This window comes from Crocodylus siamensis, chromosome 11, assembly GCF_052110815.1.
Source record: "Crocodylus siamensis isolate JL-2025a chromosome 11, ASM5211081v1, whole genome shotgun sequence".
NCBI classification, from domain to species: Eukaryota; Metazoa; Chordata; order Crocodylia; family Crocodylidae; genus Crocodylus; species Crocodylus siamensis.
The window spans coordinates 38909897-38927929 of NC_143405.1; the positions used below are offsets into that span (position 1 = coordinate 38909897).

The window sequence follows — 18033 nt, forward strand, 5'->3', positions numbered from 1 at the left end:
TTTTAACTTAGCCTTTCAAGTTGCTAAAGATTCAGCTTTATCCTATGACTGTACCCCACAATTAGCACAGCTTATTTCAAAAGAAAAAAGGGTTTTCAAAGAGTTATTAAAGTGATTTTTAAAACAAAAGATGCTAGGACCAAATCAGCATATTTCTGTTATCTTTAATTCTGTTTCTTAACACTAAAATGATATGGAAAGAAGGACTGAATATCTGAATGCATATGAATATGTATTAGAACCTCTAGGTTTGCTGAAAATTGCTGGGTAAGTATTTTGCATATTTCTGAAACACACAGGCTCTGAAGGAGAACGCCTCTGCAACTATAGGTTTACTAGGGTCTAGACAACGATTTCCCAAATAGGGGCTTCCGGCTACATGCAGTTCTCTGGGCAAATTCAGCTAAGAGAGCTTAATGGTGGGACTGAGTTGCTGGAGATTCAAATGGCTCTAATAGCCTCTTGCTTGAGTATTGCTTTATAGGTGTCCCGACCCCTGTGTTGCCTGGGGTTTAAATGAAAATTCTCTGTTTTATTTGTTAAAATTATGACTTGGAGAGGTTTTTGAGCCAGGTATAACCTTAGAAAGAAGATCTCTTGTTACTTGTAGGATTATCTATGGGTATTATTGTTCTATATGGGAGAAGGGATGGTATATGGAATGCTTTCATGAGGATGAATACAGCACTGGCAGTGGAAAGAAATATTGAAAATATTCATCTATGTTATTGCCTGTTACCTGTTATTGCCTTGTTCAATCTTACTTTACCCAGTCCAATGAATTTCTTGACTAATCTGATTCACATTTTACTCTAGATTTCATCACTGATGTACAAGTTATTCTAACCCAGTTTTCATGATCTGTCTGCATACCTTTTTTGCGCATGCATTTGTTGTGTTTCTCCTTCTGAGCTGAATTAAACTAAACTGTCTTTTGGAGCTTCCAGTAATGCCTTGAAATCCCTTGGTTTGAACTTCTAATACTAAGAGGAAGGATATCTGAGTAGGCACAGCAAAGGAGAGCCCAAGTCTAGAAAACAGAATGTATTGTGTTTGACACTCTAAACTTCTCCAGTGGGCAGCTGTAGCTTAATGAAATTCTTTCCTGGCTTTGGTTTATTTTTTAAACCAGTGCTGGTGAAGGCCCTAAGCTAAACACATTTGAGACTGAAGAACTGTTTTAATCCAAATCCACATTCATCACAGGCAGAAGTTAGTTGAAAGGATTTCAACCAACTCTTAAGGGAGGAGCAAATTGTTGACTGTACATGTCATATTCAGCCAGCCCAAATAACTTGTCTGAGCGCTGTTCAAGAAAGCCGCCTAGGGAACATGGTGGACCATTAATACTGACCATTAATACCATTAGTAGGTCTTGGCAACTGGAGAAGCTCTAGAAAACAGAATATAAAAGATGGATAATAATAGGCCTCTCAGCCTGACATTGATCCTTGGCAAACTAATGGAGCAACTGATACAATTAATAAAGAATTGACACAGTTAATAAAGAATTAAAGGGGAATGCATGATGAATGCCAATCAATATTGGTTTATAGGAAATGGAACTTTTCAAACTTGAGTGATGTCTTCTTTAATTAGATTACAAATTTGTTTGAAAATGGTAACAGGTTGGAGGTAATACACTAATATTCTGTAATGCAAGTTTTTGATTAAACAAGTAGACTGATAAAAAACCAACATAGTGTACATAACATTGACTAAAAACTAAGTGAAACATCTCAAAATCTAATTTTATACAAATGCAACCTTTGCTTGTTTAATAATGGGATTTAAAATAGAAGTAGGAAGGTTGTGGCACTTTCATAGTTTCTATTTTGTGACTATTTTTGAAATATTTTGTCTACTATTGGTGTTGCCAGTTCAAAAAGGATTTTGGTAAGTGAAGAAAGTTCAGAGAAGAACCATGAGAATGATTAAAGGTGTGGAAAACATGCCTTGCAGTGAAGAACTCCAACTGAAATCTGTTTCAGATAGCAAAGAGGATATATGTGGATTACAGAAATTTGATTAAATAGAGATCTTCAGTCAAGCTGTCAACATTATAGCAAGATCAAATGACTATAAATTTGATAGTCACTGTCAATTTATGAATTTATGAATGACAAAGAGACAGAATACTTCTCAGGTATTTGATAAATATCTTAAAAAGTATGGTATCCTAAAATCAATCTGAAGACCACTGAGTACAGAAATGCATCAATTCCTTACAAAAATAATCTCTGCTAATTTCAGCACACTTGCTTTATAATGTGGATTTTTTCAAATTATGAAAATTAGTTGGCACTATATACATGGGACACATTTACCAGATTAGCGTCCTGAATAGAAACTGATTAATAGACTGAGAAAAAGAGGTTATTCCATATTATATAGAATATTCCATGGGTTCAAGGTTATTGTAAAAGATTGGAGTTAAAAACAACCCAAGTTCTTCTCAGCTTTACAGGAATCAGCTGTATCTTTTTAGTAAATTGCATGGTGCTCAGACACTGTCTTTGAAAGTCTATCCCAGTTTTATGAGCTTACTGAACACAGGCAAGGAATGTGTTTAAGCTTTTGTTACTATAATGGTAGTTGCACTATTTGTGATGCAGCTGAGAATATATAATAATACTTCTTTTATAAAGGCTCTCAAAAATTGCTGGGTTGCTCAGTGGGCCACTGTTCCTGGAGACAAGTACAAAGCAAGGCACAAATACTTTTGAGCTTACTAGAGGGATAGTGGTTACCTGATCACCAGTTTTACAAGTACAGGAAACAAAGATACATGCTTGTGGTTTGGAAAGAAGGCTCTCAGAAGAGACTGAGAGTATGACCAAGGTAGGTTTTTCTGTGTCTGTGATTTTTCATGACTTAGTGGACTGTAGTATTGGGGTAATGGCAAAAGTGGTGATACTTCACATACATATCATGCATAGATCATGCTATAGACTCTTGCCTTAATAATGGCTCTGGAATATTGGTAGTTTCAGAGATTGAAGATCACAACGAAGCTTTGTCCATCAGTAATGAAGCTGAACTATCTAATAACTTACCTGGTGATGACCTGGATGAATGCATACTCTATCCTGGAGACCTCTGTCAGCATCTATGTATCAACACTGTAGGATCTTACAAGTGTTCGTGTTTCCCAAGATATACACTGCAAGATGATGGGCTCAGCTGTCTGCCAGGTAAGTAAAATGGACAAGAGAAAGCTAAGGAGAAGCTGTTCCACATGTGACCGTATAGGGTCTTGGCTTTGCCTTGCTTTGTCTTTACTGATCTGAGTTGTCTTTCACTGCTTGTTTAGTCTTATTCTATCTCAGAAACAGATGGACTTTTTCAATGGAAGCAGGAATGCGTAACAGTTAAGTGGGATCATTTGCAGCATCCCCAACGATAGGCTTGCCACAGTTTTCCTTGGAAAACTCTCTTTACAGAGCTCATAGGCATGAAGTATTTCCTAACTTTGATTACATGTTCCAAAGACAGGGATCTTCCATTACCTATTTAGGGAGATTTCCATTATTAAGGAGAGTTGTTTATCTAGTTTTAGATTACTTAGGAAATACTAGTCATTGATCCTACAGTTTCCTGTGTTGGGTTTCCTTCATACAAGTTTTAATAATTCCTTTCAATTCTTATAAACTTAGTAATTTTGGTAATTTGTATTTATTAGAAAAAAAATTAAAAATAAAAGCAAATGTTTTTAGAGTAGCATTTTCAAAAGGTCACAAAATAGTTTGGTACTGTTAGGCTCTTTTTAAAATGCCAGCATGAAATTTTAAGTCTAATTGACTGTGCTTGAAAGGGTTTTTTCTAATTTCTTTTGGTTATTATTCAAGTATAGGAAATGTGCATGTACTAATATAAAGATGAGTGCCTGTTTAGGAGACTGTTGTTTTATTCCATGTAAATATCAAGGGCATAAGATTTAGGTACATATTTAATTTATTGTTTTATTTTTTTATAATAAGAGATTTATAATAATCTATTTTGAAAGTCATATGAGTTATTTTGCATGTCATGGTTAGTTTTCCAGTTGAAATTGATAATCTTTATTCAGCACATAGTATTGCTTCCTGAACTTTAATTTTAACTGCAATCATTGACCTCTGCCTAGAGAGATATAGTTGTCTAACGTGGTGGGAGGCTTAAAAAGAAAATTTCTTGTGTTGTAACTGTTTGGATGTCTGGAATTCTCCATGGCAGTCATTCAAATCTGATAATATGAAAAATGTAAAGCATAGGTTAGTTACAACTGCTTTTAATTTCAGCGTTCCTTAATTACTCAATGAGCAAAAGAGATGTTGCCTTCCAGTGACAAAATTCTTTAGGCTCCAAGTACAGTCTGCCAGACATGGATAATGAGCTCTTATTATATCATTCCTCTAACCACAATTCTTTAAAAAGTTACATCGCTAATGTATTTGAGAATGTTCTTGAGGCACCAGTCTACAATTTTGTTTACATTTTGTGAAGCACCTGATCCCAAAGAGGTACAAAAACAGTTCTGTACTTGAATCGCACCAGAGTTGGCTCACTGTCTTACCTGGAACCAAGTAACTGTTGTTTTTGTTTTTAATCTTGCCACCAATGCCATAAGGAAAAGTGGGGAGATTCTCTTTTTAGGGATCTTGTATAATTTTTCCAGACAGTTTGAAAGACTGCTATACTTATAGGTACATCAAGTATATGTTGATCTAGCTAGAATTAGTATCCATTTTGCAGTTCTTATTTCTATCATTTAATATTTTTACCATTTAGTATTTTCCCCAGTGCACAGTAAACTAATTATGTGTATCTGTCTGTCCATGCCCCAAAAAGTTTCCAATAATTTTACTGAAGTATGGCTAGCCACATTGAACTCTAGGTCAGGTTCAGCAAACTTTTGCCACCATGGGCTGCAGTGGGGAGCCAGCCCTGGAGTAGGAACCCAACTGTGAGTGATGAGCTGGCAGTTAAAAGAACAAGGGGACAGAAAGCAGGGAGCTGGATTTGGAGCTGGGGAAGGAGCAGACAAGAACCTAGATGAGCTTACTTTTTAGAGGGGCAACAGTTAAAAGGACCTCTTCACCCACCTGAAGAAAGGCTAAAAGTTTTGTTTAACTGCTTATTTGTTTGTTTGGGGCAAGATTATTGGTTGTGTTTATGAGGACAGGCTGAGGGGCTCCCAAGGGAGCAAAGTTAGTTTCATGGCAGCAGGCACACCAGCATACTTACCGTTCTGTTTCTGGCAGAGGTTTAATTGGTGAGGCCTGAGTTCAGCACTTCAGCTTTCTTGACTTATCCCCAGTGGCAGGAAACCACTGGAACTGACGCTTGTCTGTGTTTTATCTTATGTCCCAGTTAGTTTTCCCAGTTTTCGAAAATATCCTCTATCCTCATGAAGTGCCTCTGTAGCTCTTCCTTTCTAGTGTCCTGTGGCCTATTACATGCCTGTGCATTTTTTCTAAATTGGAAAATCTGTATGTGGAATCAGAACTAGTCCTCTTTTATTGCCATGTGCTCATTTAATACCCTGGCCTCATATGTCCTAAAGAAGTCAGTGGAAATTGTACATTAGTTTCTGATGGCAGGATTTGTCCTAGTGAATGTAAACACGTTTTGATGACAGAAATCAGATTCCTCTTGATAGAACATCGCATCATGTGTTTAGATCTATTTTAATTTTTTTTAAAGTTGTATTCGAAACCTTAAATGATAATGTCAACTGTCAAACTATCTTGCCTGTTTGGATGCCACTCTCTTGCCTGTTGCACTGTAATAGGATGTACAGCATATGTTTAAATACTGTTTGTATTTTTCATATCTCAATTATGAGATTTACTCTGAAAATTAAGATATAACCACTGTCTTCAGAGTGGGGCAGAATTTTAAAATTTCAAATCATTAATGCTTATTATTTGATTCATTAGATTTTAACAGAGAGAAGATATATCTGACCCTATGGAAAGCTGTTTTCAGCTGTCTACCTTAGTCTGTGCCTACAGACCTTATAAGCAAATCCCTTTGCTTGTACAGTAAACTCTGATCATCATTATGGCTTAATTTGCCATTGTTCTTCCCAGTGCTCTCTCCTCCCACCTACTGCCATTATGAACTCCTGATAATTGGCCACTATTGGATAATTAACCATTTTTTACATTCTCCTTGGAGTGGTGAGTTAATCAGAGTTTACTATAGCCCTCTCCATATGTATGGAAGTTACATAAACAGTTGCTTAAGTAAAGTACATCTTGAGCTCAGATATGTAAGTTAATCACTGCATACTTATTATATGAGCTGGTATTGAGGCCATCTGAAATCATGTATGTATGGATTACAGAAAGCAGTATGACAGAATGAAGGGTCCGAATTGGAATTGCTACTTCCAGTCTTTAAAGGATTCAATGCAGTCTAATTCATCTTGGATTTCCTTTCTTTGCATACGTTTACAGATCCCGATGAGGGACAAACCACTGGCTTAGCAGAGGAAACTACCGTTGCTTCAGAAATGTCTCAGGCCCAACCTGCCATTATTGATATTGTACCAGAAGAACCAGATAAGTGTAAAGGTATGTCTGATAGACAAGATGTAGACAGAGGCATGTTAAGAATGTTTACAAGGATGGAATTAAATTCCAAGTCTCCTTTCACTAGTCTCATTTCAGTGCACATCTATATATTAGTTACCTCTGCCATTAGCCTAAAGAGCCTGGGCAATTGTCGCGGGGAATGTGTTGAGGTAATTTGAGGTTAGACTGATTTCAAGGTTATTACATGCTTGCTATTTAGTTTAGTTTAAGGAGCACAGCTGTGCAGTATAATTTAAATGATACAGGTGTGCTGAAGTACAATAAAAGGATTGTAAATAGTGATTAAGGTTACTAGAGCAGACTGTTTGTTTATGCATTTATATCTGTTTACCATAACTAGGATTATAGGTGGATGAACAAAGCTGCAGATCTTTAATGATATTCGCTTTGAATGTTAAAATGTTTGAAACTTTTCTTTTTCTAGATAATGGCCCCTGCAAGCACATTTGCAGTGTTGTCGAAGGGAATGTTGTGTGTTCTTGTCTGTCCGGATATGCTATCACGGCTGATAAGGTTTCCTGTGAAGGTGAGAAGGTGTTTAAAGTTTACCAGACAGATAATTGAGTAAAAGTACCTCTATGTGGATCCCACTGGTATTAGGAGCCTCAATGGATCTTTTGCTAACGATTCATTATTTTTGGTATTGCTAGTAATAAGTAGCAGTTCAAAGCAAACTTTGCTGCATCTAACACCAGACTGAGGCAGGGGTACACATCTGTGGGTGTACCTCGGAGAAAATCCATACAGTATCCATTATGTCATTTGAAAAACTATGTGGCTTGTTATTTCCACTGTGGTGCTCAAGGCCTCACGTACATGCCACAATTTTTGCCCTTTCATGCACTGCAACTGTGTGTCTGTTTACACGAGCGGGATTTCCCAGCACTTTAAAAGTCTTTCTTGTGCATTAAACTAAAACTCTTCAGAGGTGCGCAAAGATGTGTAATGAGCCTCTTTGTCCACCAGATGGACACCCCTTTTTTGTAGCTTACCCCTTCAAATTGCTTTCACTTTTTTTTTCTTGTGTAGCTTTTTCTTTTTTTCTTGTTTGCCAGCTCCCTGCTTCCACAGCTGCGTAGCAGGGCATGGACATGGGATGGGTAGAGGGCCCCAGGCTAGGGGGGGAGGGCAGTGCTGGAGCATCCCACTTTCCTCTGGTACCAGCCAGGGACCTGGCTTAATTTGTTTGAAAACCTAGTGTGTGTAAACATAGATGCAATGCTTCAAAATAAACAAGTTTAAATTTTATAAACCTATTTAGTTTTAATGAGGATTAAAACATGTAGTGTGTACAGGCACCCTAAAATTCCACTCTCTGATTCAGTGCATGATTATTTTAGCTAAGATAGTTTCTTACTGTAACTGGCATGTTTTCACTGAGGATAACATTCTGTGCAAAACCTCCTGTTTTGCCTAAAGCATGTATGGAGTTTTGTGGACTGGATAGCTACAGACTGCACATTGCTTGCCTGACACTGGAGCGGGGAGGAGGACCCCAGGCAAAAGCAGGCTGAGGCCTGGGGCCCATGATCTATGATAGCATGAAGTCCTGCAGTGGAGTTGTCAAGTGACAAAAGCTATCATTTCAGCCTGTGAATTAGAGCTGAAGCTGCAGAACTCTGCTGGAGGTGATTTACATTGTCCTTTTTTAATTTCACCATGGGAGTCAATAATAAAGTCTTCATTTGAAATGGATGTCAGTATCATGGTCCAAATGCTAAGGGAAAATCTCTGAATATTCCCCTTAGTCTTTAAATAAAATCTCTCCAGCCAGACATTATACCTCTTTTGTGTATCCTTTCCTTAATCATTTAAAGGGTATGTTTCACTGACAGTTGGCCCACGTCTTCAGCTGGTATCAATCAGTAGAGCCCAATGGACTTCAACCTGCAGAAACTGAAGACTGGGCCTAGATATTTACAAGTAGCAGATTTCAGTGCTGCATCATTATCATTCACAAACTTTGCATGTTTAAATATTCATCTGGGAATTGGTCACTCTTTCTTCCAACCAGAGAATAGAAACAACGTTCTGTGTATTATCTTTAATTATAAAGTAGTGATTATTATCTAACTCATCACAACTAACCAAATAAACTCAAATAGCTATTTCTGAATGCTCACAGAAAATTGTTAGTAATTAGCCCATCACATTAAGAAATCTAAATAAACCCCTTTTCCAATGTTATTGAATATGAAATAAATTTAATGAAACCTAGGTATTTCATGAATAAAACAAGTGATTCAAAGCACAGGATAAATCATTTGTTATAAATTACTCACGTTAAATGTGGTCATGATAGACTTGTTCCATCCATGTCAGTATTAATATAGGTATCTCCAGGCAGCTGTTTTTTGTACAGGTAAGAAAACTTGGGATGTTAATTGTATCTTTTATGGTGGGCATAATACCTTGTTTAAAATAGTATGATATGGAGATGGTAGCACCAAAGCACTTTAGTTGACTCCGACATGAAAAAAATATTTGATCATTTCAGAAATAATTCTAATAGAATTCTGTTTTTCCCTTTTGGTTGCAACATGTTGATGTAGATTTGGATGAGTGCCTTATAGGTACTCACATTTGTTCCAGAAGACAATTGTGTGTGAACACATTGGGATCATTCAGCTGTGTCAGCCACAGAGTGTTCTGTGCAGAGGGCTTTATACTCAACAGGCATAGAAAATGTGTTGGTAAGATGATAGGTGTAAATCATTCACTGTAGCGTTGTACTTCTTCATGCTATGCAATGCATTTAAACCATTTGTGCTAAAAGGCTCTCTGGTCATCTTTGCCTATGACATTTTAATGTGAGTTAGTAAAAACACATTTGCACCATTTGTTTGACTGTTTTTAACAACATGCATTCTACGCTACTTGGCTTTTTCTATAGCAGTATATTATCAAGATGCATATAATGCAGGTTCATAGTTATGATGACCACAGGAATACAGAATGTTAAGCTATTCTGAATGAGAATGGGGATTGACCAGTGTGGAGATGTGAATTCTGCTGCTCAAAGTTTGGGCTTTAGTAAAAGGACACTGTAAATGGACCTCATGAAATTTGCACAAGTCCAGGGGAAATACTTTCCAAAAGGCTGGAATGTAACTCTGATTAGCCCTTCCATGGTTGTGCCACTGATTTTCTAAGAATAAAAGTTAAAGATGTACTAACATCTTCTTATGGTGTCTCCCTGGGTAATAGTTTTATGTGGGACAGTAATCAATTTTTACCAGTATTCATTTAATTTATTAGAGAGTTGTTGTCTTACAAGATTAGGGCCTACATTTTCAAAAGTGACCAGAGACAGCTTGTAGGCCTGGTTTTCAGAAGTGTACATAGAGCAGTACGGTTGAGAGAGACTTTGAAGGTTGTCTACCCAAGTCCCTGTCCAAAAAATAGATCCTCTCTTTCTCAGCCATTCTAGACAGATTCCTGTCCAGCCTCTTCTTGAAAACCTTCAGTGAAGGTGATTCCACAGTACTAAGGGTCACATTCTGTTCCTTTCTGGATCACCTAATTGTTTGGGTTGGGTCATCTATATGGTATTTTTGTCATCTAAGTCCCCAGAATGGAATTTTACTTATAGGTTATAATTCTGCCTGTAGGCACTTAGCCCTGCATGTAGATGACTATACACAATTAGGACACTCACCTGGGAAAGTGTAAGTCCAGAGTTTTGTACATTATATGTGAAATATATTTGTGGCTCATTTGCTATATTGTCATGCCATAAATTGGCTTTTATGTATGTCAAGGTTACTATTTGTGGTGCGATTAACACCCCAATCATGTCTTAGATGTAGCATGTGCCAAGGCCTTGAGGCAACCAGCAATTAAGAGACTGTCATGCTAACACTATGAAAACTAGACACTTTTAAATTGTCTCAAGTAGAACTCCTTAAAACAGGAGTCCAAGAAATTAATAATTTCACCTGAATGTCAATGCCACCAGTGGCTATAATGTCATTTGTGGCTGTATCATTCTTTTCTGACTGCCCTGTAGTCTCATTGATAGTGTCATTCATTGAGCTAATCACATCTAGTCCACTGGTATCACAACTACACTGCTTTCCTTTCCTTCCCACCAATGCTCTGTGTGCTCTAAGGAAGCTAGCAGGAAAATTGTCCCAAGACAGAGGCATATTCTTAAGAGCAGGTTAGGAAACATTTGTCTAGAATGAAGTAGGCAGAGATGAACCTGCCTTGAGCAGGGGGTGAGACTAGATGACCCTGAGGGTTACCTCCCAGCTCTACTCTTCTATGGGCATTCATTTGTCTGCCCTGATGGACTGGAGATGCAGCACATTAATTGAGTCTGCTCTGCATGCAAACTGACATACCCAGCACTGCATCGCATGCATTTGTATAAATGGTGAAATGCGCATGAGAGCTGGGAAAATGGAGGCAGTACACTTTTGAATTAAAACACCTTTGATATGTTTTAGTTCAAAAGAGCACCACCACCATTTTCTCAGCACTAACGCACATTTCACCATTTATACAAATGCATGCACACAGCACCAGGCACTTTTGAAAGCACCCAGCACTGCAGTGCAAAAGTGTACAAATGCCCTTCAATTCTGTGTTAGAGTTCAAAGCAGGAATGCAGGTCACCTCTTTCCTGTCTTTTATTAACGTTCACCTCTACATGTTTTTTTCTGGAATCTGGACATACTGGTAGACATATCACTCTAAGCATAATAATAATACTTTCATTATGTAAAATTAGAACTTTACCACAGCACTGGGAAAGAAAGATGATCTTAGAGTTAAAACAGAGGTTTATGAGGCAGAAGCTGTTACATTGTGCTCCTCCACATTCTTCCTGTGTGCCCTGGGAGATCGCTTCCATTGACTTTAATGGAAGCAGACACATGTGCAGCAGTTCAGAAAATCAGGTCTCTTGTTTAAGTAGCTAAAACAGAAATAAACTGGGGACAATGGGACTTCCCTACCTCATGTTAATGAATGTATCAGTAATTTGTATGCCTTTTGACTTCTGGGTCTTTAGAAATGAAAATACTATCTTCATTTATACTTTTTCAGCCTTTTCTGGAACTTGTCCCTCATGACATTATAACAAGACTTTACCAGAGCTGACATCAATAAGATGCTTTCAGTTTTTCACACCACCCATTAATTTGTTGGTAAAACTGTACAAGCATACTTAGGTTAATGTGACGCTATGTCTCATTGGTTTGGTTAAATGAACACTTGAGTCCTATTTTCAGTGGGATGCCCAAAACAGGTGTTTAAAAAGGGACTGTCCCAATGAAAATGGGACCATGTTCATCCCTGCTCCCATACTCTGGCACTGTGCGTCTCCCTGCCATCCCAGGGCACTCAGCTGAGTTCAAAGCTTGGAAACAGCTGAGTGTACCAGAGCAGGGAAATAAAATAATCCCAACACAGGTATAGCTGTAAAACTTACAATACAAACCACATCTTTGTGTAGCTAAAAGACTACCTTGCTCCTTAGCTAAATAATGAAGTCTTATATTTTCCTGATACAATTAATGGTTACAGGTAGACATATTTAATAAGGAAGGAACTTTTGAGACCTCTGCATAGATCTGAATATTTACACACTGGATATGTACACTCCTTTGTTGTACAGCATTGCTGTACATATGGTATCTAGAGAACAGTTGCCATATTTAACATTTTTTCTATCTTTCTGGTCAAAGGGAAAAGGCACAAAAATCTGCAGGCAGTAATTTGTTGAACCACAGTCTGAGTCCCACATTGCAACTGTGTTTGCCTAAGGCATCATTTGCCAGCTAACTGCTTTTGTTCTCCATCTTGAACTCTATGAAACATGAGAAATACTTCCAATAGTCTGTCTGCCAATTATTGTTTTAATGTCATTCGTAATAATGTCAATATGTGCATATTGCTGGGGGCAGGAGGGAGGGACTAGTCATACATAACAGTAGAACAGCAGATAATAGTTGCTCTTGATTTCCTCAAGTCAAATTGTAGAAGATTAAAAATCCAGGTGTCTTGAAAAGCAGATTTCCAAAATTCCTGAAAGTCATTCAGGCACACTGAAGAGTCACCAGCTGTTTAAACAGTGTGCATACACCTCTTCTATGAAGATTTTTGAATATACATTATAATTTCTTTACCCTCAAAAGTCTCATGTTTGCCAAAGATAAGAACTGAGTTGTCTTTTTTTGATAGTGATTGTTTCTATTGGCAATTTGGAGTCTGATTCATTTCATGTACATTCTCACATGCACTCCAGTTCATCCCTTGACTTGTTTCCATCGTATTCATCTTATTCCATCTTGTATTTCCATGGGAAGACTGTAGAATGCTTTCTTCTTCCCTGATCCTATCCAAGCTGTTTTTCCCCACTCTGAATACACAGCAAGTGCTCACTTTATTTATGAAGTATGGGAACTGTATGCAGGTAAAACTACAACGAAGTGCGATACATGGTTGCAGAAGAACAGCACTTCTAAATTAAACATATGTGTTCTGTAAAGCAAATTAAGCTTAAGTAATCTGGAGATTTCTGAGTAATTGTAAATGCAGGAGAACAAAGCAATCTCCGCTGAGCCTTTTTTTTTTTTTAAGAATTATGCAAAAATGCTAATTTCTTCTAGACATAAGAGTTAAACATGTTACTAAGTAGATTTAATATCACTTTGCAAGTAAGACAGCTTCTCAGACAATAAGAAAAACAGTGAGAGAGGCTTTGTTTTCTTAATGAGTTGATGAACACTGAGTTAGGGGTGATAAACATTCCCTGATGGGCAGCTCAGGAGGCCAGGGGGCTGGGGAGGGGAGAGGGGATAATCAGAGCATCCTGCCAGGGCCTGGCGGTGCCCCCCTCAGCTGTGCTCTGTGGAAGCAAAGGAAGGGCTGCTCCAGCGCCCCCAAACTTGTAGCCTGAGCCACAGCATGCATGTCCCTGCTTTTCTGGGATGTGTGTCTGGGTTACAAACTCATTTAGCCAATCCAGGTTAGACTAACCTACAAAGATTGAATCAATTCAGGCTCAGGCTTTTTGAATGTCTGTCCCTAGCCTAAGTGTTTTGTCATATTGACCACCTTTTTTTCCAGATTTTCCTGAAATGGCATAGGGGATGATGGCACTAGCTCTACCTGCACACACATTCACAACTTAGCACATGGCTTGAGACTGCTTCTCAAGGGGATTCTGAATGATGACAAGAAAATTAAACTGTTAAAGGGAGAAATGCATACTGCTTTCCCAGTGTCATTCCTAGGCACAGTTCTGAACTGGTTCAAGAAGATGTAACTATATAACTGTATTGTGCAGTATTTTTCCTTTTTCTTATTCTCCCTTATTCAAGTTACTGTGGAGATTGTATTTGCCTGTCTTTAGCTCTTCCAACCAGCAGAGAATGAAGATAAGACAATTCTGGGTTCAACAGCAGGAATTAATTTTTCACTAATCTTGAAAAACTAACTCAATTTCTTTGAAATTCTTTCAAACACAGTGCAGGTGTGATGAGCTGGTTCTCAATAATGAAGACAGCCATGTTACAACCACCCAGACTTTAATAAATAACCTATTAAAATTAGGAGGTAGAGATTGACCTACTCTAAAAACAATATACTTGGCAAGGTTGTCAGTAACACTCCATTTATTTTGCTCTACTCTGGTAAAACAATGCAAAACTAATGCTGGCTTAACCATCTCCTTGGGGATTTCCCCAGCACCAAAGAATCCTTGGGTGTGGTAGAGTCACCACGGCAGTCCACATACCTACATGATGGTCACTTCCACAAAAAATTGCTAAAAGAAACAGAGTTCCCATGGTCATCTCAGCAGACCCGGAAGTGGACTCCTGTGTTTGTATGAGAACATTTCTTGGTTGCTGAGAAACTACTCAGACCCTGAGCCAGAGCCCAGTAAAGTCAGCAAAAGGAAACTTGTTTGATTAGGTGCTAGAAGGTGCATGTCATAAATAGATATTCATGGTACCCGCTCTCCTAAAATTTAACATTTGCATTAAATCCATCCAAATTATTATTATTTTTTTTTAACTAAGTCAAGAAAATGTGAAGCCTGTCAATTAAATACAGACAGGAAATATTTTTGCAAATCCATGTAAGCATGATAAGCCTCATCCTGAATGATTATACTGAAGGCTGATTAAACTCAGTGAAAACTGCATCTATGGTCTTGCAGGATTTTCAGAATGCTATCCAGATGGCAGTGCATTACTTTGGTGCACACTGACTCTTGGCTTGGAAAGGAAGCATATGAGGAATGAAAATGGAAAACAAATGAAAATCTAAAAAAAAGATGTAAATAAAAAGGAAACAGCAACTAAACCAGGACCCAGATTCTGCAAAAAACACACTCTATTTTCTCACATACAATATGTCCCCAAATAAAATACACGCATTCTTTTTGGAAGGCAGAATGTAGGGAAAAAAAAGACACTTATAGTCATGACTGACTGTGTGACATACTGCATGTTCTTCAGGGTGTATAGGATGTCTAGGAAGTGTGGCACCAGGAAATTTCTGGTAAGGCTGTGCAAAGCTTCAGTCCCTGATTTGATTTGGTAGAGATTTGGCCCAATTTGGTGGCCAAATCTCTGAATCAAATCAGGAGACCCTTTAATCTCTCCAAATCAAATCAGAACCCTCCAAATTGATTCAGAGAGATTTGGAAAGATTCAGACATATACACAGCTTTAAATGTTTTTTCTACATACCTAGAGGTACCAGGCGGCTCGTGAATGCTGTTATGGTGGGGCAGATGGAGTGTCCCACAGGAGTGTGGGGGGCTCCCTAGCAGGCTCAGCAGCAGACCCAGAAGTGGACTAGAAGCATTTCTGGTCCGCTTCCTGGTCTGCCAGGGAGCATGCTGGGGGGGCCCCCCCCGTGCCCTCCCAGCTCGGCGACTGGTGCCTCCTCGGTCGGGGAGGGGCACCAGGTGTCCCCCCACAGCTGATCACTGAGCTGGGTGGGGGGACCCCAGTCTACTTCCAGGTTCACTGCCAAGCACGTGGGGAGCCCTCCTGTGAGACGCTCCATCCGCCCCATCATTGCAGCGTTCATGACCTATGCCTGGTACCTCAAGGTATGTAGACAAAACATTTAAAGCGGCATCTGTGGCCGAATTGCTGATTCTCTGAATCAGCATCAAATTTTCAGATTCCGATTTGACTGAATTGAACTGGGGACAGTGATCCGAATCAACAAATCAAATCACTGTCCCTGATTCAGACCAAATCTGAATTGAATACAGCCCATTTAACACACGCCTGGTTCCTGATGCAACCAGACTATCTTCTGACATGCCACACTTTCCGGACACACTGTCACACAGGGTTAGGCCCCAGATCTTTGCAAGGGCTAACAAGCAGTCCTAGCAAGACTGTTAATTCTTTACTGTAAGTAGTTATTTATATAATGTCCTGTAAGCGTGTCATTCCCACATCACAAGCCACATCAGCTCACTTGCCGCTTCAGGCACAAGTTATGTACTCAGCCAATAGCTACAGCTGTGAAAGGCTAACACAGGACTCTTCCATCTTGGCAGCGGTATGGTATTCACAGTGTCTCCATACTTGCCTCTTTTCCAAAATAGATTTCCCACTTAAAACATGCACCACAGCTTTGGAGGGCTGATTTTTTGGAGGGGAAAAGTTGTGTATTGTATGTTAGAAATTATTGTATATACATGACTAATTTTATGTGTATGGACGGTTCTGCTGACTTCTGTGGCACTACTTATACATGTTAAGAGCATGATTAAGGCCTCCATTTTTTTGTCTGTGTCTTTCTCTTTCTCTGTGCTTTGGTACATTAAAAATAAGCTTTACAAGTCTTTGTAAGTCCAAGCTTTTAAAATAGTTGCTTCTTTTCCTTCCTAAATAGGTTTCATTTTTATAATCTGACATTTCAGTGAAATCCTGTGAAATCATCCTGCACTCTCTCCATTGAAACAGAACTACTTTCTATCACTTTAAATGAAATGTAAAAATCCCAAATGAGCCTTTTGGCTTTATTTTCCCAAAATTTTCATGTGACACCGATGTTAATGAAGTGTTCAACAAAAATGCACATTATACAACTCCACCCATAATGATACATGGTTCAGACATGTGACTTATGTTTGTTACAAAGCAGCGTGGCTAGTAAATTACCTGCACTTTGAGAATTTGTTAATGAGGATGAAGTCTGAATCACTTTCTTGCTCAGTTAGGTGAGAAGTGTATGTCAAGTAAATGTGAAGCTCATTACCAAGCCTCTGCTGACTTATCTTTCTAATCAGTTAGGTCTATCCCTTGTCCTCAGTGAACACACTGAAGCACCCAGACATGAAGTGTCTTTAATCACAAAGCTGTAGCACAGTGCTGTATAAACACTTTTGGATTAAATGTTTTCACATGGGGGTTTGGCTCTGAAAGATACAGATTTCTTGGTGCATATGAGATGCTGAATTATCTATCTGCTGCTTCTTATAGATATTAATGAATGCGTAACAGATGCACACAACTGTAGTCGCAGGGAACATTGCATCAACACAATTGGATCATTTAAGTGTCTTCAAGAACTCAGCTGTCAGCCAGGTTATGAGCTCAAGGAAGGTCAATGTGTTGGTAAGGCAGATACTTTTTATATTTTAATTACTCTCACTACTTACGCTATGCTCATTTAAGGCCCAGTTTTGACGACCCTGTTTCTAACATTTGATAGATCCTTATTCCTTGAGCAGTCCCATGAATATCAGAATCTGTCCTCTCAGTGCTTAATTTTTGCATAGTTCTTTTGTTGCAAACTGCTGATATCAATGTAGTACTGGTGGCAGAGTGTCTCCCGAGAGGAGAGAGTTTCCAAAACTTAGAAGGCTTCTAAGGAAACTTAACATAATGTTAAAAAAAGAATCTTGGAAGAAATATAAAATCTCAGGCTTCACTTCTTAAACCAGTAGCTTAACTTTTCCTGGGCTACTGGATTGCACGGACCATGGATCTCATCCAGTCTGGTATGAACACTATGCTTGTATTCTTTTGAACGTTTATTATGGGTGTGGAGGTAAGACCTCTTGTCTGCCTTCTCATATGCAGGTCCCTGCCCAGCCGTGTGTTAGGGGCCCAATGGAGAATGTTCTAGATTTCCAGGTCACTAGGGACTGTACAGCTGATGTGATTCTCCACAAATCTGGGACCCCTTCCTTCAGTAAATGGAGCTAGGAGTTATGTCCCTATTCAGTTTTTACTCAGGCAGTCTCAAAATAGATCCAGGTGGGAATGGGCTCCCAGCTTTACTGACAATATTGTCATGTACACATATGTATGCATTCATGTACATATACCCACACATAGTGAAATCCTGGCCCCATGGAATTTTGTCAGTAGGCAATAGGAATTTGTTATGGCTTCTGTGTGTGAGGCCCCTGACAGATGTTAAAGTAAAATGGGATGGAATCTGATGCAGGATCCCAACAATT

General features: G+C 38.7%; 1 protein-coding gene across 3 annotated transcripts in view; it reads left to right on the forward strand.

The window, feature by feature from the left end:
- Positions 1-18033, forward strand: part of FBLN2 (fibulin 2) — a 247445-nt gene that overhangs the window by 203835 nt on the left and 25577 nt on the right. For 2 of the 3 annotated variants that reach the window (XM_090021495.1, XM_090021494.1), the window contains exons 6-9: positions 2988-3194; positions 6444-6560; positions 7006-7107; positions 17048-17182. In XM_090021495.1, coding sequence (XP_089877621.1) covers positions 2988-3194; positions 6444-6560; positions 7006-7107; positions 17048-17182 — 561 coding nt within the window. Of the gene's footprint in view, positions 1-2987; positions 3195-6443; positions 6561-7005; positions 7108-9133; positions 9275-17047; positions 17183-18033 lie in introns of all 3 variants that reach the window. The other variant, XM_090021496.1, reaches the window with a different exon arrangement.